Source organism: Eublepharis macularius, chromosome 17 (genome assembly GCF_028583425.1).
Source record: "Eublepharis macularius isolate TG4126 chromosome 17, MPM_Emac_v1.0, whole genome shotgun sequence".
Taxonomy (NCBI): Eukaryota; Metazoa; Chordata; class Lepidosauria; order Squamata; family Eublepharidae; genus Eublepharis; species Eublepharis macularius.
In genome coordinates this window covers 39123748-39151570 of record NC_072806.1, presented here as the reverse complement: position 1 = coordinate 39151570, position 27823 = coordinate 39123748, and the positions used below count along the sequence as shown (strand labels likewise).

The 27823-nt window shown below is 44.7% G+C and overlaps 1 protein-coding gene across 2 annotated transcripts in view; it reads right to left on the bottom strand.

The window, feature by feature from the left end:
* Positions 1-6029, bottom strand: part of NLK (nemo like kinase) — a 241696-nt gene extending 235667 nt beyond the window's left edge. For both annotated transcript variants that reach the window (XM_055001257.1, XM_055001256.1), the window contains exon 1: positions 3026-6029. In XM_055001257.1, coding sequence (XP_054857232.1) covers positions 3026-3480 — 455 coding nt within the window. In that variant the 5' untranslated portion in view covers positions 3481-6029. The remainder of the gene's footprint in view (positions 1-3025) is intronic.
* Positions 6030-27823: the final 21794 nt, after the last annotated feature.

Sequence of the window (27823 nt, the reverse complement as noted above, 5' to 3'; positions counted from 1 at the left end):
CTCCAAATGTTTTTAAAAAGTGGATAGGGTAAGGTAGGGCTTTTGCCCAGCAAGGCTTTTGATTGGCTTTGCAGATTTTTTAAAATGTTGGTTCTGTAACAGCTGCCACCACAGCTCGAGGATCTTCACAGTGCGAATGAAGGTAAGCTGCGGTAGCCATTGAGTTGCTGGCTGCACCTCCTGCTGCAGCCATTTTATAGCAGCCATTTTATGGCTGCACCCACCCCAGTATATCAGAATTGCAGGATCAAAAAGGCTGGGGACTCCTATTCTAAACGCAGCCTCTGAAACTATCCGGGGGGGGGGTTAAATCCTCCCCCCTCCATGTAAAGAAGTAATTGCAGCAACCCACCAGAGAGAATGTATGGGTTCTTGTAGTTTTTTCCCACAGAAGGGACACAAACAGTTTAATGATTGCATTTTCCCAGCAAGAGAAAGGTAGAGGAGTAAAGGATTAGAAGGCCCCCATCCTTCCATGCTGAACTCAAAAAGCAACACCACCAGCAGCATTAGGAAAAGAAAAAGAAGCTTCTAAAATAACCAAAGAAGAAAGCACTTGTTGAGTCATTGTTAATAAACTTCTGTAAGCTGTAAAGTTTCAGTACATGTGGAAAGAGTCACTTCCCAGATAAACTTGCACCGACTCGTGTGAAACTCATCGGCTCTGAGAGCACCTCCAAGCAATAAACCTTCCTGCTCACAGAAAACTCTGTCAGGCACCCTTGACCACAGCCTTGATTGCAACATACTACTTTTCTGTGACCAGGAAATTTTTCTGTTTTCTTTTTTCTGAGAGGGCATTCTAGCAACTAAACCCCAAAAGCAGACAAAAATGGTATAGCCTAGACATAACTAATCTTAAACAGAACTTAGTGGGTACCACTGAATACCTGAGAAGATGAAGCTCAGCATTCAAAGTATTTACTACAAAGTTTTGACAGAAATTTCAACTAAAGCCACACTCCTAAAACCAACCTGCCAGATATAAAGTATGTTCCATTAAACTAATTGTGTCTTACTTCCATGCTGGAAATGAAAGGTGAAAAGGTGACAGCCAATCTTATTACAAAAGTCTTTCAATTTCTATTTTCAATAAAATGTTTTACTCCTTGCAGCTGTCATGGTGAATGCATCCTCTTGCCAGTTATCTCCATTTCTATCTTGTCAAAACATTCTAAAACAACACAATGTTCTTTTTTAAATCTAGGACAGAGGCTTCAAAGCATGCCTCTCTAGATACCAAGCATATAAAGTAAGTTATGCACAGAATTTACTTACTAGGTTGCAAAACAACAAAGGTGAGGAACATAACTACCAGCAACACAGAAAACAAACTTGACAAAATAATTAATAATCTTTGACATGAAAGCATTAACAAGTTACAAAACACAGAGTTTGTTTAGGTCCTCATCCATTTGCTGCTTAAATAATGGTTTTACATTCAAACCTGTTTAAGCAACACATTGGCACGATGTTTTCAGTTACCAGTCTAAATCGGACTGCGCCTTGCTTGTCAAAACCACTATGCTCTGAAGCACTCAATTACAGCACATATTAATCCAGTGAATCATGACATTAATAGATAGGTTTTAGTTCAGCATGGTGAAAAACTACAGCATGACAACTGTAACAAGCAAAGTATTCCTTAAAGGACAACGGGAAGCTTTATTGAATCTTTTATTGTTACCCTGGTGGAAAACAGAATACAACTCAAATAAGGGTGTTTTTTTAATTGGATTAATTTCCAGGGTCAGTGAAAGATTTTCCCCCATGCTCATTTTACATCTCGTGCATTCAATGGACTACATTCATGTAAATCTTGGCTTTATGCACAATGCAAGAAGCAAGGTGAAACATGCATATGGTATAAAAGAAAAATTCAAACACATTTCATAGGTCTACAGTGGCATTGGGTTAATGTTCTGTTTTAAAATCAAGAAGGGGGCATGACAGTTGACTTGTTAGAGTTCAGAACCATCATTAAACATTGCCTAGTAGGAGTGGTTAACACATATAGGTTCCTTGCACAACCTTTCTGGGGATCTGTCACTGACAACTAAAAGGAAGAAGCCAAAATGAAGCAAGAGGAAAAATCTGTTTGAGAAAGGTACAAAGTACTGAGGTTACTGCTTTAGGGAATACATTATGTGCTACTGCAGAAGAAATGCAGACTCATTACCTGCCAAGAAAATGGCCTAAAAGAAATGGATTCCAGCTCCAGATGCCCACTAGATAATGATACTGCTTTAACTTTTTCCACGTCATTCAAAAAATAATCAAACTTTTATTTTGAATAAATTTACTTTTAGATTTAAAGCCTAGAAGCTGACTTCTAAAATATGATGAAATCAACAGAATGTTTTGCAAAGTATAAGCATGTTTCATTTGTCTCAAGGTAATGATGTCAGGCATAATCAAACCAGGATTAGGCCATGATCTACCAGTACAAGGCTGTAGCTCCAGATGAGGTCAAAGGAAGGAATAGTAATTTCCTACTGCTCTGGAGTGGATGACGTGCCACAACTACCCCAAAAACCCAAAGAATACAAGCTTTTGTTTTATAATATTCTAAGACTCACAACTGGAGAAACGAGTTTGAAAATGCAATGGCAAAAAAGTTAAAGGATTAAAAACAACAAGTCAAACAAGAAACCCACATTCATTACAGCAATCAGTTGAGCAGTTCTAAGTTGACATTAAAAAGTTTTACAGGGGCTGGCTGGTCCAACTTTTTCTGGGTGTGGAAATGATAGCTTGAAAATTAAGAAGTCCAATATGCCAAGAGACAATTTTGACAACTGTCAAAGTAAAGATGACTTTAAGTTATATATGCTATTAAATACAAATACTTGCTGTTGCAATCCAGATCATGATTCTGTCCTCTGTACTGAACACTTTGCAATTAATCTACTGTTATAGCTGGACAGGAACTTCTTGCGAAATTGTTTCCTAGAATTCCAACCCAAATAACAATAAGCAAGGAAAGCCCCCTGTATTAAAAGGTGAGGGTGCTCACAATACTCACCAGACAACACCAAAGGCACCGTATCCAATAGGCCTGTCTGGCTCAATATCCAGTTGCTGCTGTGGATGATGCGAGTGCTGATGATGGTGAGCTTTAACAGCAGCAGCTGCAGCAGCTTGTACCTGAGCTGGGGCTGCCGCTGCTGGACCAGGGGCCTGACCTGGTGCTGGCGATGGAAAATACGGCTGCTGCTGCCCTGGGTTTAACATTGCTGCCGCAGCAGCTGCTGCCGCTGCAGCAGCCGCTGAAGAAGTGTGCTGTTGTACGGGATGTACTGCAGCCGCAGAGCCTGGGTGCAGGTGGTGCTGAGGGTGCCGGTGGTGATGGAGATGAGGAGGGGGGAGGTGAGAAAGGTGGTGGTGATGGTGGTGGTGGTGACCTGTTGCTGCTGCAGATGTACCGCCATTATAAGCCGCCATCATTTTTGCGTTGGCTGTGGCACTACAAAGAGACATTCAAGACGATGCCCTCTGGTTGGAGTTAACAACTGGGTCAAGCTGTCATTTGGCCACAGAAAATGGAGTCTGCTATACTGTCACAAGCAAATTGCCCACCTTCAAAAAACATGGGAGCTAAACAGGCCTTTACATCTTCATCAAGTCAAGAAAAATGGAGGCTTTCGTGAGAATGTGCGTGAGCATGCAATAACCCCCTTCCCCCCAAAATGGCCAATGTAGTGTGTACTAAAACGCCATCCTTGTTCTGCTTCTTCTGTGCCTGTCTTGAAGTCTGTCAGTCCCCCTCTGCCCCAGGAAAAAGGTGTGAATTCACTTCCCTAGGAAGTGTTAGGAGTACTGAAAAGCCGGCCCCTTCCATTCCCACATCCTTTTCGCTTATCTCTTCAAAATGTGCAGGAAGATCCCTCAAGGACTTCTACAACTCTACCTCTCTTTTTTCTGTGCAGACATCCATCCACCTTAATTTGGATGGATGCTAGTAAATTTTACCAGAACAGGCAGGAGAATGGCTGAATAAAATTAAGTTGTGAAACAAATAAGAGAGAATGAAAATTAATATAAAAGAGGACAAGGAAGGAGAAAGTGAAAAGAAAAAAAATGAACAATAGGCAAAGTGAGAAAAGGAAGAGTAAAATAGGCTGACAAGAGCCTTGTGACAAAACAGGTGGTACAAGGAGAAAGCAGTTATTAAAAGATCAAGGAACAAAGTTTACGGAATTTTAAGAAGTGAGAAAATTAAAAATTTAGGGTGGCAAATTAGAAAACCAAGCAACACAGAAAAAACAGGACAGATTATGAAGACAGAAGGAAAAATATAGGAGCACAAAAGAAGAGTTAAGAAGAGAAAGAAAAAGAAAAAAAGAAAAATGTGAAGTAAATGAAATTTAGATATAGAAAAAGAAGCGTTAGTCAGGTTACAAAAGAAAGATGAAGTACTTTTTTGTTGCTTAAAGGAGGACAGAGAAACACAGAAACAGGAAGAAAACGGATAAGAAAGTACAGACAAGAAATTGGAAATATAAACATAAAAGGAAATTTTAACAAAGAGGATACATAAGGAAAAAGAACAAACTGTGAAAAGCAGGAGGAAGTTTTAAAAGCACTAAAATTAGATGGAGCACTTGTGGATGCAAAGTTTTTTTTTAAAGAAAGAACTAAACAGGTTTGTTTAGTTGTAGGTTAAGAATAGATGAGAAGAAACAATCAAGATACAAAAAAGGAAAAGAAAATGGTTTTCCCCCTCTAATAGCTAATCAACAGGTGTGAGGAACAGAGATAAAGGATAAGAAAAACACAGAAATAAGAAAGAGAACCAATATAGCTGGTCAAGAATATATACTGAAAGGAAACCCAATGGAGAAAATCCGAGGGTTCCCCCTTTTTAAAAAATGGGTTTTAGAAATAGGAGTGAGGGCAGAAAGAAGACTAAGGAAGAAAACAAAAAGATCAGAGAACTAAAATTAGAAGGAAAGCAACAAGAAAGTAAGAAATGCCGGAAATTTAAAGGGAGGGATTAAACAAAATTAAAAAGAGGACCAAAAAAACCCTAGAAAGTAAATAAAATATGCAGAAGCTATCAAACAGTGGGATGAAAGAGCTACAGAAAGAGAATGAGAGGTGGAGAATATAAAAAGGACAGAGAAAAGCACAATGTAAAAAACACTGGGATAAAACAGCTAGAAAGAGACAGGATGATAACTGAAAAATCGTTTTTGAAAGAGGGTTACGTGAGAATTAGACAGAGGGAATTATGCAGAGAATTATGAATAAGGACAACTGTGCTCATGTACGGCTCTTCTGGACAGATTAGCGTCCCACTCCGAGCGGTCAGAGGTCTGAAAGGGAGAAAATGAGAGGCGAGGAGGGGGACAGGAGCGAGCGGGCCGAATCAAAGCGCTACGCGGCGAGGGAAGGAGGCAGAAAATGCAAAAACCCCAAAATCCGGGACCCAAGAGGAGGGCGAGGGCGGGGAGGGGCCGCGCTGGGGAGCCGCTCGCTCGCTCGCTCGCCCGCCTACCCGCCGCCCGGCCTCCCTCGGCGCCCGCCGGCTCCTTCCTGCCTGGCCGGCTGCGGGTGGGCGTGAGGCGGGCGCCCTGACAGCCTGGCCCAGCGCCGCCGCCGGGGGTGACGGGGGGCGGTGGGGGGCGGGAGCCAGGCGCGGCCTTCGTCACCGGCGGCTCCGGGCCCTGCCGAGGCCCAAGGGGTCCTCCTGAGGGGGAGAGCGGCTGAGGCGCCCCCGCGGGCGGCGCAGCTCCACGTCGGCGGCAGCCCCTCCGTCCCCGTCTCCGTCGCCCTCGTCCTCCTCCTCTCCCGTTCCGCCGCCTCCTTCGCCTCCGCCGGCAGCCGTCGCCGCCTCAGGCCGCCGGACCGGCCGCGACTCAGCGCCGCCGCCTCCTCCTCCGCCGCCGCCTCACGGGAGCCCCAGAGAGGAGCGCAGAGCCGGAGAGCAGGCAGCGGCGGCGGGCACGCGCATGCGCGCGACCCTCCTAGGCCTGCCGCTTTCGCCTCGGCGCGGCTGAGGGATTTTTTTGCCCCCGCCTTGCCGTATCAAGGCGGCGCGCGTGAGCGCCCGCGCGCACTTCCTCTCCTTCCCTCCCTCCCGCCGCTCCGCCCCTCGCTTCTCTAGCTCAGCCAATAAGGGCCTCATCACCGCCCCCTCCCCCCCCGTAGAAAGGAAACAAATGCGGCTTTCCGTCGGATCAAAAGATGACTCTTCGCCGCCTCCAGCCAATCGGGACGAGCCTCGCGTTCCCCCGCCACGCCCCCGGCCGCCCCTTTTGCCAATGAGACCCCGCGAGACTTCTCTCACCTCACGCAACCTTCACCTAGATTTTAGTTCAGGAAATGGAGAGGTGGGCGGGGCATGGCTAATAGCTTGAAGGGTGACAGCTCAATTTTTTTTCGACTTCTAGCCAATTACAGGGCTCAGCTCTGGCAGAGCGTCCAATAGACCGATTCTTTTTTTTTAGCCTTATGCAAAAAATAGTCAGATCTATTACAGACCAATCAATTCCTCAGCTCCAAATGGAGGGCACCCAATGACTAAAGGATTACAGAAAATGAGCTATCCATTGGTAACTGGGGTTAGATAGACAAAGTAGCTGACGAATGAAAAAGGGCTTCAGGTGGGTCTACAGTCGAAGAGCAAGATCCGGATCCAACAGTACCTTAAAGACCAACTATATGTCAAGGGGTGAGCTTTCACGATCTCCCTGAGGGGGGAATCTAGTTTTTCGTGAAGGCGCTCCTAGGCCTGGCTTTTCGAATTAAAAGCGAGGCGTCTCTATGGCGGGCGAACCCAAGCCGGCTAAAAGACCTCACCTCAGGCGGCGGTGGGTGGGGCCCGACCCCTGATGTACAGCGATAGAAGCCAGTCACCGTGCTAGGGCGGGTGCAGGGCGGGCCCACTGGGGAGGCGGAGCTTAGCGGGGTCAACTGCCGGGCTTGTGGAGCAACAGCTCCCGGGTGGGCGTGGCCTGAGTGTTTGGAGGCGGGCAGGAAGGAGGCGTGGCCTCTGACTGGGGCGTGAATGGCTGGCGGCCTGTGGGCGTGGTTATGGCTCTCCTAGGTCTCTGCATAGAGATTAGGGATGCTTCAGAGGGCGCGGAAGGTGTCGGTTGCTCCATAAAGTTTCAAAAGAACCTCGACGGTTGGAATCCTCTTTTCTGGGGGGCCTGAGGGAGTTTCCGAGGCGGGCGCCCTGCGGGTGGAGAACGGTTTATTTGTGTCATTTGTAGTCCGTCTTCCTCGCGGACATTCAAGGCAGATTACAGAGTGTGAGATAAGTACACTCATTTCCGTAAACGGTGCCAGAGGGTAAGCTCCCAAGGACACAGCAGTAGCAGGAGTCCAATACAACATCGGGGGCGGGGAGGTCTGCAATTCCTGACCCCTTAGCGGGAGATCCCCTCCCGCCAATACCGCCCTCCGATCTGAGTAAAAAGCCTTTTGGAATAATTCATCTTTGCGTTGTTTGCGGAAAGCCAAGAGCCTGGGGGCTCTCCCGACCTCCTCAGGCAGGCCGTTCCACAGGGCAGGGGCCACCACAGAGAAGGCCCCTCTACGGGCTGCAGTCGATTTCGCCCGTGTGCAGGCTGGCACTTGCAGGTGAGGGGGGATCTCGGCCGGAGTTCTGCTGGCCAGCTCTTTGAAACAGAGCTGGCCTGCAGGATCTGGCCCTGCAGATTTAGCCCTGCAAGCTGCCTCCTGACTGGATCGGCCCACCCTGGGCACAATTGGCCCCCTCAGCGAGAGTCAGGCCTGTAGCAACTTCCAGGTGGTGGCTGGACAACCATTCACTCCCGTGAATCTGCAAAACAAAAGAGAAAAGGTGTTTACTTGTAGAATGGACTTCTGTTTACAGCGCTTACCTTGAGGGCGGATCAAGCCAAATAACCAAGACTCCCATGACCAAAGAGCGAGAGGAGGGAACCTGCAAAACTGTGTTCCTTTGTATGGTCTGTAAATACGGGAGACAGACGGGTGTTGCCAGGTCCAGGTGTGGAAATTACTGGAGATTTGGGGGGGGGGTGGAGTCTAGAGAGAGCGGGGAGGGGAGGGGCCTCAGTGGGATATAATGACATGGAGTTCACCTTTCAAAGCAGCCATTTTCTTCAGGGGATCTGATCTCTTTGGCTTGGAGATCAGTTGTAATTCCAGATCTCCAGCTACCCCCTGGAGGCTGGCAACCCTAGCAGATGGTGCAAACATTCATTGTATTTTGTGGCCAGTAGAGAATTTTGGTTATGATTGTAATTATTATTGTGTATTCATGATGGTTGTAAGGAGACTTTAGATGAGGATATCCTTTTAGTATTTATAATTATTTATTGCACATGAGCACTTTGATTCATTTGATGAATTATACACAACTAAACTAGATATTGAGATCCATTCCTCTGGAGAAAATGGCTGCTTCGGAGGGTGAACATGTTGTTATGCCCTGCTGAGGTCCCTCCAATCCCCAAACCCTGCTCACTCCAGGCTCCATCCCCAAACCTCCAGGAATTTCCCAACCTGGAGCTGGCAACCCTAGGTTTTTCTTTTCATTCCAGTTGAGCTGGCATTGTTCTGGCTCCTGCCGTTGTCACAGATAGCTTGAAAACCAGCTTAGACAAATTCATGGAGGAGAGGCTGATCAACGCTGCCTTTATTACATCAGTCACGTTTAGTAATAAAAGATAAGCGGAGCATTTAAATTCCTCAGCAATGCACTGTTTGAAAAGAACTGCCTGTTGGTGAGCAGAAAGAGTGGGCTTCCAAATACCCACAAGATCATGTCTCGTGCCCCCCCTCTATCGTTTCATTCCCAAAGCGCCCTTGTTTGCCTTTTTGACTCTGCTTGTTGCACAACATAGTTTTCCACCACTGCCTTTACTGTGGTGTCAGGATCTGAATTCCCAGCTGAATTTTTTTTTTTTAGTGGAGACTCCAGCTGGTGCAGAACACCACAGCTCGGTTGTCATCGGTTGCCAGGCTCAATTCAGGGTTCTGGCTATCATTCACAACGCCCTCCGTGGCCTTGGCCCTTCATATCCGCAGGACTGCCTTTCTTCTTATGTCCCTCTGAACAGGGCCTCCTGCAGGTTCCACCCTGAAAATGGGCAAAATCCACAACTGCCTGTACACACACGTGGTCTGTGGTGGCCCCTGCTTTGTGGAATGGCCTGCCTGAAGAGGCTGGGAAAGCTCCCATTCTTTTGGCTTTCTGCAAACTATGCACAACTGGATTACTCAAGAGGGTTCTTTACTCAGATAATTGGGCTATGCTGCAAGAAATGGCACAAAGAAAAGCTTTGGTAGAGGGACATGGACTGCAGATTATACTATCTGTTTATGCAGAGATGCTTCTCAGTTAAGATATCATGACAAATTAATTACGTTTTGTTTCAGCAATGTTTCATCTCAGTATTTGTATTTATGCTTGTTTTCAAATTTCTGCAGTCCATACCCTATTGTATTGTTTATTGAATGCCCCAGTTGTTGGTCATATTGGCTTACATTGTGTGATCTGTCTTGTGTCTCAGTGAACAAGGCAGACTATAAAGATCATAAACAAATAAAATTAGCCCGTGTTAATCCAGAGATTCTGAAATGAGCAGAATAAAAATTGCCTGCTCTGATCCTTCCCCAACTTTCAGAGCAAGAAGAGAAAGCAAATAGCAGACAATGCAACAAAATTCATGTGTGATTTGCATAATTCACACAATTTGCATAACATGCAAATTAGGCTATCCCAATCTGGAAGACTGGAACATGGAATATCTAAAACCAGGATGTTGTTTTTTGACCCCTGTCAATTGACAGTCTTTCTAGCAGGAAGCTTGTAGAAGCAACTGAACATATCTTATAAGACAGAAATGTGGGGTTTGTGTCTTCCAATTTGCCCCCTTGTTAAATTACAGTTGGACATCCCAGATAAGAGAATCAAGATGCTTCCCTCCACTCTGCAAAGGAATGATTAAAGACAGGTGTTAAAAAGAAGCTTGCAGCAGCATATCCAAGACAGTGTTCCATTCAGCACACATAATAGCTCCCTTTCTGCTATGCTTTTTATCCATCAGACTCAAAGCATACCTAAGGTAGGTCTTTGCTGTCAACATTCTTATCACTGACCCACAGCTGAGCCATGTACTATCTTGCCAAAGGCCAGGTAGTAAATCAATAACCTGGTCCAAAACCCAGTGAAGCTCTCTTAACCTCGCTCACCAGCATCCAATCTATGAATGCACCCTGGGGGAAATGCTAGGCATCCCTTTCCATGTTTTGTTCCATCCTACTCCCATGAAGTAAGTTTGGTCTTAGCTGTTTTGCCCCCATAGCATAGGAAAGCACAATCACCGAGTGCGAAGGTACTTCCTGGAATGTGTCCTTATAGGTCTTCCAGTGTATTATTTTTCCAAACAAGCCTGAATTCAAATTGCTTGCTTTTACTTACTTACATACTTCCTATATACTCTGCCTTTTTCCCCAGTGAGGACCCAAAGCAGCTTACTTTGTTCTCCCCTCCCCCATTTTATCCTCACAACTATCATGGGAGGTAGATTAGGCTAACTCCTCTGCTTTTTTATTGTAAGCCTTTAGATAAATGCCAGAAAACTGACTGATAGGTTGAGTTTACTTTCTCTTTGAGTATGTTGTGTGGTATATGCCATCAAGTTGCTTCCCACTTATGGCAACCCTCCAGAACATCCTACCATTAACAGATTTTCTCAGCTCTTGCAGACGGGAAGATGTGGCTTCCTTATTGAGTCAAGCCGTCTCATTTCGCATCTTCCTCTTTTCCTACTACCTTCAACTTTTCCTAGATTTATTGACTTCACATGTGTGTATTGTGTGTGTATTATGTGCTGTCGAATCGCTTCCAACTTATGGCTACCTTATAAATCAATGCCCTCCAGAATTCCCTGTCATTGGTAGCCTTGCTCAGGTCTCGCAAACTGAAGGCTGTGGTTTCCTTTGTTAAGTCTCATGTTGGGTCTTCCTCTTTTCCTACTGCCTTCATCTTTTCCTAGCATGCTTGTTTTTCCTAGTGACTCTTGCCTTCTCATGATGTGACCATATGAAGTGACTGTTGTTCTACCGCACTTTAATTGTTCTTGTTTCCCCTCACTTAACCTTTTTGGAAGAAAATGCCATAGCTGTATCATGCGCACACACCCTTTTTTGCCTGAGGCATCTTAAGATTCTACAGTTTCTAGGGTGGATCCAACCACCCTCCAAGGAGCCTGCCTCCAGCCAAAGAAGCCTTTCTCCAACTTAAGCAGCTCTTCCTCCAGTGGAAGAGCCACTTCCATTGGAGGGGCAAGATTTGGATCCGGTAGCACCTTAAACTAAATATCCAGGGTATAAGCTTTTGAGAGTCAAGGGAAGCTTTGAGGAAGGCTTGAAACTTGAGCCAAAAGGAAAGGTGGAGTATAACTATTTTAATAAGTAAGTAAATGAATAAACTTCCCTCAGTGGAGTGGTAGGATTAGGGTAGGAGTAACCCCACTGGCACCAAGAGGCACCTGATTGGTTTGTAGCTTTCAAGTCCTAAGCTCCTTGGAACTAAATTACCGAAAGGATTGCCCACTCCCACACAAACACTCTTATCTGCTAAGATCTTCAAAGGAGGCTCCCACTTTCAAAGGCAACCATTGATCTGAAATAATGGAGTTACACCTACTAAATTTTTAATTTATTTTTATCCCAGGGGCTCAAGGCATTGCATATGGTCCTCCCCTCCTCTGTTTTATCCTCACCCTCACAACATCCCTGTGAGGAAAGCTGAGAAAGAGTGACTGGCCCAGGGTCAACCAGTGAATTTAATGAACTCAGATCTCACAGTCGTGGTCCTGAGAATAATCTATTAGGTTATCATCTCACCCATCCTGGCAAGTTCTGGATAGTAACCATGACTCTCCTGGTCTCCATTTTCCCCTCACAACTCGGAGAGAAAGTGACTTGGCAAAGGTCACCAAATGATCTTCATGAATGATTGGAGACTTCCATGTCTTCCCAGGGCTAGTCTGCTATACCGCATCACGAACAGAAGAAGTTGCTCTAGAACAGAATTTCTCAAACTGGGCTCATGAGTTGTTGGCAGGACACACTATCAAAAGGGGCTGTCCGGTACATGGCAGGCCCTGGCAAGGGCGGCAGGGAGATCTTGCAAGGCCTGCCCTGCACTCTGTAGACCAGCCTCATCTGGACTCCTCTGGAGGAGGGCTGGCAGCTAGACTCAGGGATGCAGAGAGGCAGTGGGCCTGCACTGGGAGCTGGGCACTTGGAGCTGCAATGCAGTGCTTGCATTGATCCAACAATGCAGCCTTCTCAAGCCTCAGCCTAAATGAGTAACTCTGGCTCAACGGCATCTATTGGCAGATGTTGGGGCTCCTGATGCTGTGCTTGGCTCAGGCTAGGATTCGGAGAGGAATTTCCACTCACAGTGTTCTGCTCTGGATCTACAGAGAGGTGGCGCATTGCCAGCCTGTGCCACCTCAGCCTGGGCCCCCTATGCTGATGCCATTCCTATGGAATGGAAGAGGGTCTTGGGAAGCTGTGGGCCTGGGTTCGTGTGCTGCCTAGCAGCAACCTAGGAGTTCTCATAAGTTGGCAGCGGGGAGCCTCTGGCATTGCTGGAGTATGGCCAGCAGGTGCCTCTGCATCGGGCCCTCCTTGAGCCCACGGGTAGTCTTGGTCCCCTGGTCTTGGCTCCTCAAGCTCCTCCTCTCAGCCGTCCCCATCAGAGTCACTAGCCTGGTCAGAGGGGGATATGACAAGGTCCATGAATATGTTTTAATCACAATGGGATATTTTAGGTTGTTAAGGGCTGAGCCATTGGTTTACCTTGCAACCCTGGGAACAGAAGAAAAGGGAAGAGCTGGTTGGATGGAAATGAAGAGAGAAGGACTTTAAAAATGTTTTTTGCAAAGCTGTTTTCATCCAGTATAACAATGATCGTCTGCAGTTCCTGTGACAAGATACCAGCCTTTGATGAAAATAGCCACCTTATTTGCATTTTTGTTCTGATTTGTTTTTCTACTCAGGAAGGAATCTGCCCTAACAAAGGACACCTGCTGGGAATGTGTGTTTCTGACATACACACACACACACACACACGCTCAACTCTCACCTGTTATTAAAACATCAGTTAACAAATTAACTTTAATGCCCTCTCACTAATTTCTTTTCATCTTCAAGGTGAAAACTGCAGAAATAAAGCTATCCCCATCCTTGGCAAGAAAAAAACTCCAACTAATTAACCTTTAACCTTCTGGGCACTTTAACAAAGGTCCAAAAGATTTGGTAAGGCTTGATTTTAAAGGATCTGTAGAAGATAAGACTTTTGCCAGAGATCTTGGTTAGACTAGGGCTGAATCCACATGCCCCAGCATCGCGGTAAACTTTCGCTAAGCTTCCGGAAGTATAGCGCCTTTCTAGCGCGATTTCTGACTCATCACACGATGCAGTGCAGCCTGCAGGGGTGAAATGCCCTTTTAATTTTTAATCCATTGGCTGATTGAGTGGCAGTGCGGCAAGTTTAAACTGCCACTCATTCACCCAATGGAGCGGAGATGGAGGAACTCCCCCGTCTTCCCTTGACTGGGTAAAAGAGGCAGCGGCGGCTCAAGTTTCAACTTTGCTGGGTCACTGCTTTCTCCTTCACTTGAAGGAGGGGAGATGGAGGAATTTCCCCATCTCCCCTCCATCAGGTGAAGGGGATACTGACAGCCTGGCAAGTTTAAACTTGCCGCGCTGCCACTCATTCACCCAATGGAGCGGAGATGGAGGAACTCCCCCGTCTCCCCTCTGTCGCGTGGATGAGGCAGTGGCAGCTGGAGCAAGTTTAAACTTGGCGGGCCGCCACTTTCTCCTTCAGCCAAAGGAGGGGAGGTGAAGGAGGTAGCAGCGGCCACAGCAATTTTAAACTTGCTGTGCTGCTGTTCATTCACCTGATGCCAGCTAGATGGGGATCTGCAGGTTGGGCTGGGTGGGAACTCCCAGCTGGCCAGCCAAGCCCCACTGTTTAAATGGCCATTTTCCCACAGCTCGGAGCAGCGGGGAAATGCCCATTTAAAGAGTGGGTGAAGCTTGGCTGGCCAATTGGGAGTTCCTGGCTGGCCAGCCAAGCCCCACCCACTGTTTAAATGGCCATTTCCCCACTGCTCGGAGTGGCAGGGAAATGCCCATTTAAAGAGTGGGTGAGGCTTGGCTGGCCAGCCTGGAACTCCCGGCCAGCCTGCCAAGCCCTGCTGTTTAAATTATCAGCTGCTTGTTGGAGATCTCCCTGGCAGGCAGCTGATCCATGTGTTTAAATGCCTCTTTCCGTGCCACTTCGAGCACTGGCAGCAGTACAAAAACAGGCATTTAAACGCCCACCAGCTTGGATCAGCTGCTTGTCGGGGAGATCCCCAACAAGCAGCTGATCAGGGGGGTTACATGCCCCTTTCCGTGCCACTGCGAAGCGGCACGGAAAGGGGCATTTAAGCCCCACGAACCACGAATTAGTTCATGAACCTGCCCGAGTTCATGAAAGTTCGTGATTCATGGATGATGAAATGCCACGAATCACTAATTGCAGGGTTCGTTTTTTTATGGTTCATGCCTACCTCTAGTGCACATTATTACATCTGGGCTACAAAAATGGGAAGCACAAATACTGGATGGGGGATATGCTTCTGGGTGGCAGTGTATGCGAAAGACAGAGTAAGAGTGGACTGTAAACTATGAGCAGTCAGTGTGATGCAGTGGCCAAAAAGGCAAACTCAGTCTTGGGTTGTATCAAAAGAGCCATTGCATCGAAATCACAGGAGGTCATAGTTCCTCTCTTTACTGCCCTGGTCAAGCCGCACCTGGAGTATTGTGTGCAGTTCTGGAAGCCTCACTTCAAAAAGGATGTGGACAAAATGGAGAGGGTGCAGAAGAGAGCAATGAGGATGATCAGGGGACTGAGCCCTACGAGGAAAGGCTGAGGGCCTTGGGAATGTTTCGTTTGGAGAAGAGGAGGTTGAGGGGGGACATGATTGCTCTCTTTAAATATTTGAAAGGCTGTCATTTGGAGGAGGGCAAGGAGCTGTTCCAGTTAGCAGCAGAAGGTAGGACTCAAAGCAACGGGGTTAAATTACATGCACAAAGGTACCGGCTGGATCTTAGGAAAAACTTTTTCACGGTCGGAGTAGTTCAAAGAAGGAATCAGCTGCCTAGGGAGGTGCTGAGCTCCCCCTCACTGGCAGTTTTCAAGAAGAGGACTTATTTCTGAATAGATCTACTTAAGATTGTTCTCTTCATATGTCAACACTTCCATTTTCATGCCATTAACAGGAGTCTACTGTGGACTAAGGATTAGCCCCATAGATTTGGTGGAATTTTCCACTGTAGACTGGGCTGTCAGATAAAAACAAAATTCCACGTTCTTATCAATAAAAGTGGGCAAGCTAGAGAAGGCCTTGACCCAAATCCAAAATGGAAGAACAGCCTGACCAAATATAAAAGGACGGCCAGTAAATGCAACTGACATCTTAATCTGCTTCTGTGTCTTGAACAGGGAGAAGTGAATTGTCGCCATTCAGGGGTGAAAGTAATCTGAGACTGGTTTGTGTGGCTGTTGTGGTGCACTGGGGAGGAAGCAATATCTGCCATTTCTGCTTCAAGTCCACCAATACAATATCAGTCAGAGATTTCAGTTACTTTAACTTCTGCCTCCGTTCTGTTCTTTTATTTTCTGCAGCTTTGCCCTGAGTCCATCTGAATTCCAGCCGAACTAGGAGAATTTCTAAAAATTAATTCTGGAATTGGATCATGGGCACTCTGATACAGCTTTCCATTCCTTCAGTTCATTTGCTTCATTTTCTCTTTCTACATTACCAGTGAGCATTTGTTATGTACATGATTATATTACTGTAAAAAAAGACTTCTAGACTTGGACTTATTTATTTATATCCTGCTTTTCTCCCCAGTAGGATTCCATAGTGGCTTAGCATTGTTCTCCTTGCCTCCACTTTCTCGTAACAACAACCCTGTGAGGTAGATCAGGATGAGAGAATTGACTGGCCCAAGGCCACCCAGCAGGCTTCCAGGGTCCAGTGGGGATGTGAACCCATGTCTCCCAGGACCCTAGTCCAAAACTCATGCCATACTTGCTCTTGTTGCGTTTACCTGTCTTTTTCCTGATGCACATATATTTTCCTGTGCATTGAACACCACACATGAAAGCATCTTGATAAATCATATTAAGATTTTTTTAGCCCATTATAGACATGCCCTGGATTATGTGCACCTAATAATGGGTAGTACGGGGTGGGAAAACACAAGAGAATCATCCTCCAAAGCAGCCATTTTCTCCAGAGGAACAGATCTCTGTGATCAATTCCTCTGGAGAATTCTAGGACATCTCCAGCCACCACTTGGAAGTTGGCAACAGCATTGTTCTCCCTTCCTCTATTTTCTCATAACAACAAGTCTGTGCACGTGTACAATACTCTGAATAGACTCTGGATATTAAGTGCTGACCAGTGGAGTATTCCTAATCCATTAGTTCTTCAGAACCAGGTAATTCAGAACTCCAAAATCTGGAGAGAAGTTCAAATGAGGTGAGCTTCCCCAGTCTTCAACAGCACCCACCTGACATGCAAACATGAAGCAGCACAAGTGTAGGATAACTGATGGTGTACTAGAAAACTATCTACTACATTGTGGATCAACAACAAAGACACATGGCACATGTACAGCACAATCCTGCACAGAGTTTCTCCAGCCAAAATCCATTGAACAACTGCACAAGATTGCACGGCTAACACCTAAGAATGAGGTCCTGGTGTCCTAGTCTACTAACTCAGGGCTCAACTAAATATTATTTGTGATCCATGTTAGATTGGGGAATGGCCAACCTGACTCATGGTACACATAATGTAACGAAATTCTCATTGCCAAGTGTGTTGGGGGGGGCAGTTTCTGTTTGCAATCACAGCACAGGTCGAGGAGGACCTTCCTTCCCATTCTGTTTTCTTGAATTGACCACAGTTATGTATAGTTGGCACTGTTCACCCTGCTCTGGAGGTCCACTTGTTGTAGTCAGTTACCACCAATAAGAGATAGCTTTGAAACTGGGATGGAGTTTGGATGCAAAGCGTAGAATGAGCTAGGCTTACTAAGTTCTTGCCAGGGTGGGATCCCCTCTCCCCCAGGTCCTGTTACCTGCTGCTGCTGTGTTGGCCAGCAGGTGGGGAGGGGGGGAATAAAAAAAATCACCATCAGGCAATGGAATGATATCACTTCTGAGAAACACCTGGAAATTATGCCAGTCTGCTCTAATCATAGAGTTTCTAGTGATTCCTAGAGAGGCAAGACATCACTTCCAAGTTTTCTTGGAAGCGACATCACATCGTTACTTGACAATGCCCCCCCCCCCCAATGTCCTTCCTGGAGTCTCACTGGTTGCTGGCTGGCAACCCTAGAACAAGCATAGAAATACTAGAAGAAGGGTGGGAGCTAGGCTAAGCAAGTCAGCCCCATTTTATTCAAAGAAAGGAAAACATTTTTAGAATTGCAGCATAACACATGGCCCTTTATTTCCATTTTGATTTGGGAAATCGATTGATTTCTGCTTGAGATCTCGATTGTGTGGAGCAAACCCTGCTCCTAGCAGCAAACAAAATAAAACTGGTGTGAGCAGTGGTGATTACCATGCACATGGTAAGCTTGGTAATGCAAAAGTACTGCTGCACATGAAGGATGCTAAGCCTGTGTTCAGTAGGGGAATGTTTGTCTTGGCATGGAGGTAACAAAGCTGCTTGGAGCCAGGAGGAAGGGCAGGGGTATCAATATTTTGATTTTTAAAATATCGTGGCAAAACCTTTTGGTTTCCACATGTTAGGCTACTAAAAAGCAAAAGAATCAGGACAGTGGTGGGGGGAGGGGAAGGAGAACAAGAGGGACAGTTCTTCAAACACACATGCAAGCACTCACATGTTCTATAAACATTTTGAGAAGAAAGACAACAGAAGATTGCAGATCCAGTTGATCCTTGGTGTTCAGCTAAAGCGGAATTCTGACCTTCCCAAATTGTTTGTGGTATACATAAACACAAACTAATTATGATTTGAAATTTTTCTTTGATCTCCTTATTTATTGCCTGACTGTCCTGAGTAACATTACATTTCACAAAAGAAAGCCTTTGAAGAGAGCAAGCCAACAACCAGGGGCAAAGCACCCCTGGGCAAGTGGCAGATGGTGTCAAAGCCGGTCCTGGAAAGCTAGGATTAAAAAGCAATTTCCAGCAACGTTAAAATGGGTCCCTATATTTGGGTCACAGAAATTAACTCTTTCTTGGGGGGCTCTTGGATTAGTTATTGACAGCTCCCTTCAGTAAGGACAGGAACAAGAGGAGGTAACAAACTATCAGTTCTTCTCTGCTTGTCTCTGTTATTTATTTTTGGTCATGAAGATGCTATGGATGGGAAGATAAAGAGCTTCTTGTCTGAACCCAGTGAGTGAAATGATTAAGTTTTATATACAAGTCAGGAGAATTTTAGGAAATTTTTGTGACACATGGAGGGAAAGAAAGGATAACATGCTAGAACACAATAAGTGTGATTATTTAAAAATTATACTGTGCTCAAATCACATTAATTTTGCTTTTCTTGCCACAATTTCTGGACTAACTCAGTGTAGAAGTTTTCTTTATTTGAGTGCAATGTACTCTGAGCGATATTTAAAACAGAGTTCAGCAACTTGTTATAATTCAAGAGACAAACTATGCCAAAATTCAGAGATCAACGAAGTGTTAGTATATAAAAACATATCTGAAAATATACAGCATTACTGATAATTGACAAGTTGCTTAGTAATATGTGAAGTTTCTGCAGTCCAAATGCTGGTTGTTGCCAGTCCTTTATCAGGAAGTGAACCACACAGGGCTTCATAATAAGTCATAAATAGACCCAGGAGCACTCTATGCGGTTGTTTTAGTGCCCTGGCAAAAATCTGTCCATGGTTTGCACTTAGTTTCCTGGCAATGTTCCCCTCTCTCACTTCCTATTCTGTAAAGTATTTCTAAGAAGCACTTTGGTCCTATCAAAATCTTTCCCTTCACATACTACTTATTCTAGCATCCATCCTGCCTTTCCAATAAGTTAATCTTTTGTAACAGCCACATTTGGTTATGGACTCACAGTTTGCAGACCCATGTTCTAAAATATTTTCATGAGTTGCCTAACCAATGTTGCCTTGAAAAATCCGACCCAGTGTTGAATACCTCCTATATTTATGGAAGTCTTCCTAATGCTTAACCTCTCCATCCCCGTAATCACTATTAGTTGGAAAACTGAAGCCCAGAAGTGGCTAGTTAGTTCAGGGGCAGTGGTACGTTTTTATGGGCCCTGGAGCACCAGACCCCTCCACCACAGTTCCCTTCTCTACCCCTCACATTGGGGCCATACTCTTCAGAATTCTAGTTCTGTTCCCTCACCAAGTTGGGTCCACCTTCCTCCCCAAATGCATCTCCCTCCTTTCTACCCAACTGCAACTATAGTGGTGGGGACAGCAGGAGAGTAGAGCGCAACTTTCTGGAACTCCTTTTAGCCCTCAACCGGGCTCCCTGGGGCTGGCACCTGAGTGAACATGGCAGATGCTAGGGACTAAAGCTCTGACTCCCTAAACCCCTGTCTCGGTCAATTGAGACTTCTATAACTCACAAAACAACCTGAAAGAAATGAAGAAAGCGGGGAGGAATAAAAATAAACTCTTTCCGATGAAATCAGGATCTCTCCCAGCTTATTTCCAGTCAGCAAGTCAAGGAATGAGCAAAGCAGCAAAAGAAACTGACATAAACAAAATGGAGGCCTCTGAGGAAGTGAAGGCAGTAGATACTTTACTTTAATGATACTGCTCATGCAGCCTATTCGGCTCTGAGCAGTGCCACACTAGAGTTAGAATTAAAAGTCAAAGTTTTTAATATGTAATCTGTTTAGTATTAAAATTTAAAAATTTTTCCTTAACCGATTGTTAGAGAAACTTGGCTACTGCTAAAGAAGTACTAAAATACACCCCTGCTAAAAGAAGCCTTAAATTATCCTCTGTACTTCCTGGGTCCTGGATATAGGGTTTGATCCAGCTGTCTCCTGCCACGTTTAGAATATGGCATTCAAATAGACAATGTTGAAGAGTGTCTATTTGGCCAGAGCCGCATTGGCAGAGTCGCTCAGAGTAGGGAACCTTATTTAAGCGTCCCAGCAACTCTCCGGATGGAATGGCATTCAGTCTGGCTAACATAAATAATCATTGATAACGTGGAACTGTCAGGAATTCAAAATAAGCTGGAAGAGATTGCGACAATGTTAGGCCCAAGTATATTGGTGAGCATATTCTACGTGCTCTTATCATAGTACTTCTGTAGTCCAGATTGATCAGACTACCTAAGATCAAGGAAAGAGCTGCTGAAGGCCCTTGTTCTTTCAGATTATGAGGGTTAATACCCAAGGCCTGGACATGGTTTTTGATCAGCTTACTCCAAGGGCTTTGGTAAGAATCAGTTTGTAGCAGGTGCAAATAGCCATTTGATTCTGTAGAGAACAGGGTTTTAATCCAAAACCTAAAAATGAAGGCAGTAGATAACTCTCTTTTAACGTGGGAAGAATTTCATTGTTCTATGAATACTCTGAAGCAAAACATAGACAGTATTGAAGAAAGAATCCTTGTTACGACCTCTTTCTTTCTCTTGGGTAGATTTGGTCTTTAAGCCTTTTATTCTTGCCCCTCTAAGTAGATTGCCACCACCAGGAATTAAATTCCAAAATAACTTAAATTTCTCCTTTCCAGTCATTAACTTTTTATTTCATTCTTGTGGGTAACAGAGAATAGTTAAGGGAGGGGGGAGGGGGATGAGAGGGGGAATTCGAGAATAATATATAATACAGGGATTGAATTCTAATTTTCTAGGAGTGGGAAGAGGGGAGAAAAATTATTGGGGCATTCTTTTTTTAAAAAGAGGGGGGATGGGAGGGAATTCCAGTTTCATATTTAATAGTGTTTTTGAGAGTAGAGGAACTTTGTGGAAGGGGTAGTTGGGGAAAACTGATCTATTCTTGATTTATATTCAACTTTATTATACTTATAATCAAATGTTCTTTGTTTTGTTGCTGATTTATAATTGTCTTTTTTGCACTGTACTAATCAGATCTAAGAATTAAAAGACAGTATTTTTAAAAAAAGGGGGGATTGAGGGGGGAATTCTAGTTTCATATTTGTGTTTTTTAGGGGATAGAGGGTATCTGTGGGAGGGAGTAGTTGGGGTAATCTAAACTGTTATTGATTTATAATATCTAAATACACATTTATATTTATAATATAAATATAATATACTTATAATCAATTCCATTATTTTTATCATTAAACATTCATTGTTTTGTTAATGTTTTAAAATTCTTAACGCCTTTCCATGGTAGTAATCACATATTCTAAATTCATTTGAAGCACTTTTTTGACATACTATCCAAAAGGAAGGGAGGTGAGAGTCTGGGTGAGAAAAAAGGAAATGAAGAGGTGAGTATAGATACATAATTAACACACATCTCTAAAGCCAGCACAAATCAGTCATTCAATACAAATTCGTTTGTTCTGTAAAAACGTGGAGACACGGAATGCGTTTCTTTGCAAACAAACCAGCCGTTCCATTTGGAATTTTGTTCCGTGTTTTGTTTCATGCTCATCTCTACTGCAGAGTTTTATAAGTCTTTTACTAATAGTTTAGCTGGACCATTGACTGCAATCTCTAACAATATACTAGAGGATGGCACATTACCCAAATTCTGGCAGGAAGCAACAATAGTGACTATACCAAAAGGAAATAAAGATCCCTCAGCCCCAGCCTCATACAAACCGATAGCATTGATTAACCAAGGTGCAAAAAAATTTTCTTCAGTGATAGTACAAAGATTGAAAAAATAATACCAAATTACATCTATATAGACAAACTGGGTTTATTCAAAAGAGAAATATGACTGACGTCAGACATACTCTAAATATGATAAATTATGGTAGACACCAGTGAGACCCCTGAATACTGCTTTCAATTGATATAGAAAAGGCTTTTGATTCCATAGAGATTCCATATTTAAAGGCCTTGCTGACTAAAATGGGGTTTGGGGAAAGATTCCTTAGGCTGATATCAAGTATATATGAAGCTCCAACTGCAAAGATGCGAGCAAATGAATGAATGTCAAATTCGTTTCCTATCACTAGAGGGACATGGCAAGGCTGCCCTCTGTCCCCACTGCTATTTGTGCTGGGGATGGAGCCCCTAGTTGAAGCAATACGAGCCAATAAAAAGATCAAAGGAGGAGGGCAAGAACATAAAATAAGCTTCTTTGCTGATGATCTGGTGCTCTATATATCACATCCAATACAATCTTTACCAGAATTGAGCAAAACACTAGCAGATTTCAGCAGTTTCTGGTTTTAGTGTGAATCAAGAAAAATCAGAACTCTTCCCTATAAAACTTTCTGAGGAGGAAAAAGAGATTTTAAAAACCACTTTTACATTCAGCTGGGTCACCTCTAGCTAGAGACATCTTGGTATACAAATCCCTCTAGAACTAAAACACCTTTTCAAATTCAATTGAACTAAATTAACTACTGATATTGTAAATCAGCTGAGAAAATGGCATAAAGAAATCCTAAACTGGCCTGACAGAATAGATCTAATAAAGAGTTTTGTGTCCCTGAGATTCTTATTTCTTTTTCGCTCCCTCCCAGTAGAGGTATTTGATACACAACTCAACAAATGGCAAACAATGTTAAATAATTTCCTCTGGTCTTATAAAAGACATAGTCAACTTTAAAGTATTACGTAATCACTCCAAGAAGGGAGGGTTAAGTATTCCAGATATAAAACTATATTACCATGCAGATAAATTGGTCAATGTAGTTCAAATACTCAACAAACATGTGACAGAGGGCTGGATACACATAGAAAGAACTTGTATTCATCCCCAAACCTTAAATGAAGTATTTTGGGATTGTCCCTCCATCCGTCCCATTCAGGCACTGAAAAATGAATTCCTACATACATTCTTAAAGACTTTGAATAGGTGGAGAAAAAATTAGCCCCTGATTTCTCTCCATTGCAGGCATTTACTAACCAAACCTGGTTTCCTCCAGGTAAGGAATTCCAGCCTCATTGGAAACAAGCAGGCACGTTAACATTAGCTGACATTACTCACAAAGGTACTCTCAGAGGAAAGGTGGATTTAGAACAGTCTTTAGATATAAAAATACCATAGTACAGCTATCTCCAGTTACAACATTTAATGAGAGACCAAAATATACAGAAAGCACTAAAGAGACCTAAAGCTAACTTTGAAAAAATACTCAATACAAATGAGGGTGCTATGAGAGGTTTACTCTCAATTATATATAAAATTTTGCTTGGAGAGGATGCAGTTAAGACTCCAAAATATCAAAAGAATGTATGTATTCAATAGATTTGACAGAGGAATATTGGAATCACATCTGGAAATCATTTTCAATGAGAGCCTTCCCTATTTGATTGCAAGCATTCAAAATTTTGACGAACTGGTATCTCACTCCCCCAAAATTACACTATATGTATAGCTCTAGATCTTCCGTATGCTGGAAGAATTGTAAGAATCCTGGCACTTATGCTCACTGCTGGTGGGCTTGCCCAAAGGTGAACAAATTTTGGGAGGACATCATAAAAAATATCCATGAAATAATTGGGTGTTCCATACCAAATTCACCAGAATCATTGCTGTTAAATGTCTGGGAAAAGAGGTCTGCTTTGTCATCAAGGAGAGAACTTATAGCCATTCTAGTAGGAGCAGCAAAAATGGCTATTGCAGCCAAATGGAAAGACAACTGCTCTCCCACCATTCAAGCATGTGATAAAAAAACAATGGGATTTTTCATTTTTGAGAAAATATCACACCGTCTAAAACAATCTGATACTGAAGACTCCTAAGACAAATTCACACAAATCTGCTTTCCACTAGTCCTCAGTAAACATGGTATTCTACCACCCTCCTATGTCCCCCAGGCACTCACCTCCTTCTGAAATATGTTGGAATTTTACATATGAATGGTAAGCTAAACTCTTTTGATGTTATTGTAATATAGTCCATATTCAGTTTTAATCTCTTCTTGCACACTGTTATATTTGACTCCTATATTGAATTGTTATTATTATAAATTGAATTCTCTATTGCAATCTCTGTAATATGGACTTTTAAAAAGTAACAATAAAGGTTTTTTTAAAATAAAAAAACAGGCTCCGTGCTTTGTTAACATTTTGAAGGAAACCTTGTTTTTAAAGGACATCTTTTCTCCTTTAAAATCCTAATAGCAGAGTAGGAGGAGCCAGTTTTGTACAGCAAGGCCAGGTGGAGGCTGAAGAGTTAAGCCTTGTCTTTCTTGCCCCCATGGCCCCCAGGTTGGTTGAGGCTGCCAGAGTTTTTCATAACATCCAAATGCTGAGTGTGAGATATTTTTAAAAAATATTTATTTTGTTTTTCAAATATAACAGTAACAGTAACAAACAAAACATTAACCGTAAAATTTGGTTTCCAACATTCGTTCGTACCTTTTTATACATCAATGTCATTTATGTTGTTATAACAATAAGGTAAGTAGCTGAGCTTGTTGCCTTATTCTAGATGGTGAGCAGCACATGAAAATAGTCTTTAGGTCTAACTAGCTGTTTTGTACATTCATCTTTAGTTAAAAATTCTAGGATTGGGTACCAAAGCTCAATAAATTTTGATCTATAGTCAGGCGTTTCAGATTGTTTAATATAGTCAGTAAGCTTAGCTAAAATAAACTGGTCCCAAACTCTCAATAACCAATTTGAAATGGTAGGACTCTTTTTGTTTTTCCACGCTGTAGCGATTGCTGATTTAGCTGCAACTAGCAAATGGATTATCAAGATTTTTCTTATGTTTGGGATCGGAGTATCTTGCTTATCGTTTAACAAAATTATTTCTGATCGGAATGGGAGTTGATAAGGTGTCATTACTTTAATATATTCAATCACTTCTTGCCAAAATTGATTAATGTGAGTGCAAGCCCACTAACAATGTAGGTAAGTACCCCTTTCCCCACAGCCTTTCCAGCACATGGGTGATATGGAATGATCTATGTGCTGTAAGGGGTTAAGTACCAGCGTGTCATGATCTTTATTGGTTGTATTTTGATGTTCACTATATTGGAGCCCTCCAGATTTCTTGCCATTTGTCCTCAGAGGTGTCAATATTGCATTATTTGTTCCACGCTCTTTGTTAGGGAAGTAGTTCATATTTTGTGGTTGCTAACAGTAATTTTTATAACAAAGACAAGAGACCCTTTGCATTACTGACAGCTCTTTTATTTTATTTTATTTTATTTTATTTTATTTTATTTTTTATTGTATTTTTTCAAAACAAAAAAGGGTACAGAAGAAAGAAGGGATGGGGATAACAGGGTCCAAGGAACGGTAAAATTTTGCACTACAAGGGTTGTTAAAACACAGCATACACACAACATACCTTCATCAGAATTCATCTAAGATTACATCTAATATTCCAGCTTCTGTGTACCTTACTAACTAAATACATTCTTTTTCTACAGTGTTTACTTTTAGATCAGCTAAAGATCATAACGAGTGATCTCCATGCACATTCTTACTGCTATATCTTAATATAGTTTAATGCTTCTATACAGATCATTTCTATTTCCTTTAACTATTATACCAAAGTTTCCATATCTTGTATTCTATCTCATCAATGATAGTTAAGCATATTCCATCTTATCAGATCCTAACCTTATATTCAGTCTAGAACAATATATCAATATACTATCTTATTCAGACTTCTAAAACTAAAACATTTAATGCATTTTCTCCTTTGTAAGTAAAATAATTCCCCCATTTCTCTTCAAATTCTCTCATTGGTCTTCTGTTTAAATGGCTTGTCAGTTTTGCCATCAGTGCGTATTCTGCCATCTTGTCTTTCCAGATTTCCCTAGTTGGGCATTCTTCTTCCTTCCATCTGGTTGCAAACACCACCCTTGCCACTGTCAGTAAATATCTAAATAGTTCGTGTAGTTTTCTATCTACATTTTCTGGTAGTATTCCCAACATCATAGTTTGTGGGTTCATGGCAAACTCAAATTTTAAAACCTTTTGCATCTCAGCATGTATTTCATTCCAGAAGCTTTTGCTTTTGTGGCAAGTCCACCACATATGATAAAAAGAACGATCAGCTTCTTTGCATTTCCAACATGACCCCACATATTTCTAGTACATTTTCTTGATATCTTTTGGTGTAATGTATATAGGGGGCCCAGACTTACCTGCGCCTCCGGTTGCCGCCGGCGGACGGGGGAGCGGGAACCGCATCGGCCACCATGCTTGCTGGCTCGCCCGGCATGCTCCGGGCGAGCCAGCGACCAATCGGTTCAAACTCCGGGCCAGCCAATCACGGCGGCCCGGAGTCGAGCCGGCGGTGGGCGGGGCCGGCCGCGCGGCCCTGGCAGCAGTTCCCTCCAAGGTCCGGCAGCCGGGTATTTAGCCGGCTGCTGGACACGCTCCCGCCCACTCCGGCAGCGGCGAGCGAGCAGAGCAGTCAGCTCCGCACGCAGAGGACGGCGAAGAGCGGCGGAGAGAAGGCGAAGAGGCATCGGAAGCCCGGGCGAGGCGCGCGGCGGGACAGGTTGCTTTGAGGGGTTTAGCTGAGCCCCTCGTGGCTCCTGTCTCGGCCCCGCGGTCCCGGCAGAAGAGGAGGCGCCGGGGAAGAGGCGCAGGCGGTCGACGGCGGCCGGGCGGGGGGTGGCGAGGGCGCTAACAAGGCAGCCAGCAGGGCGGGCTTCGAGTGGCGGAACTCGCTTCTCCCGGCCTTTCCTCTTGCCCAGCTTCCCTGACTCTCCCAGGCTGTGCTGGTTGGTGGGGGGTGGCCATGGCACCAGGCAAGAAAGGTGCCCCAGCGGGGGCCAGCGCACAGGGCACGCCTGCGGGGGCCCGAAAAGCGCCCAAAGGGGCTTCTAAAAAGGCCCCACGTGGAAAGGGGGGCGATAGGGGTGGCAGGCCCGGGCCGGCGGCGGGGCCGTCGGGCCGCAGCAGGCCAGCACCCGCCTCCCCATCCACGTCCACAAAGAGGGCGGCCTCCCGCAAGGGGGGGCACCTCCCAGCCAAGGGGCGGGGGAGGCTGCATCAAAGGGCAGGCGGGCAGGCAGCCAGAAAGGGGCCACCGCTAGAGGGCTCAGAGCTCATGCAACGGGGAGGGCAAGGGGCCTGGGGACGGCAGGGGAGGCCAGCCCCAGTGCCCTTTTAGATATTTCCCGGGCCCTGGAGCGCCTGACCGAGTGGGTGGAGCACCTGGGAAACACTGGGCCGGGGGCAGCTCAGCCCACCCCCGAGCTTGGCATGGCCCCTCAGCGCAAACCGCAGGAGAAAGCAAAGAGGGGGCGCGGAGGCACTCGGCAGCAGCAAGCCCGTTCCCCCTCCAGCTCGGGGAGCAGCAGCAGTGGGGAGCGCCGGAGGCCTTCCAAGCGCAGCCGGACATCTCGCCGGAAGGGGAGACGCCGCCATCACCGGGAGGAGACAGACAGCAACTGGATGTCAGGTGAGACCTCCTCTGCAGAGGAAGGGGCAGAAGGGGAAGATTATTGGGAGGTGGCAGCCAGGGTCCCAGGCCTCCCAGGCTGGGCCCAGCGGAGGAGGGACAGGCCGCGGCCAGGGGAAGGGGATCCCAGGGAGGTTTGGGGGTCCGAGGAAACCCCCCCACGGGTTGCCCCTTTCACGGACGACGAGGACCCCCCGGGGATTCACTTGGCCCGCAGGGTCAGGGAGCGCATCCTGGACGGCTACTATGTA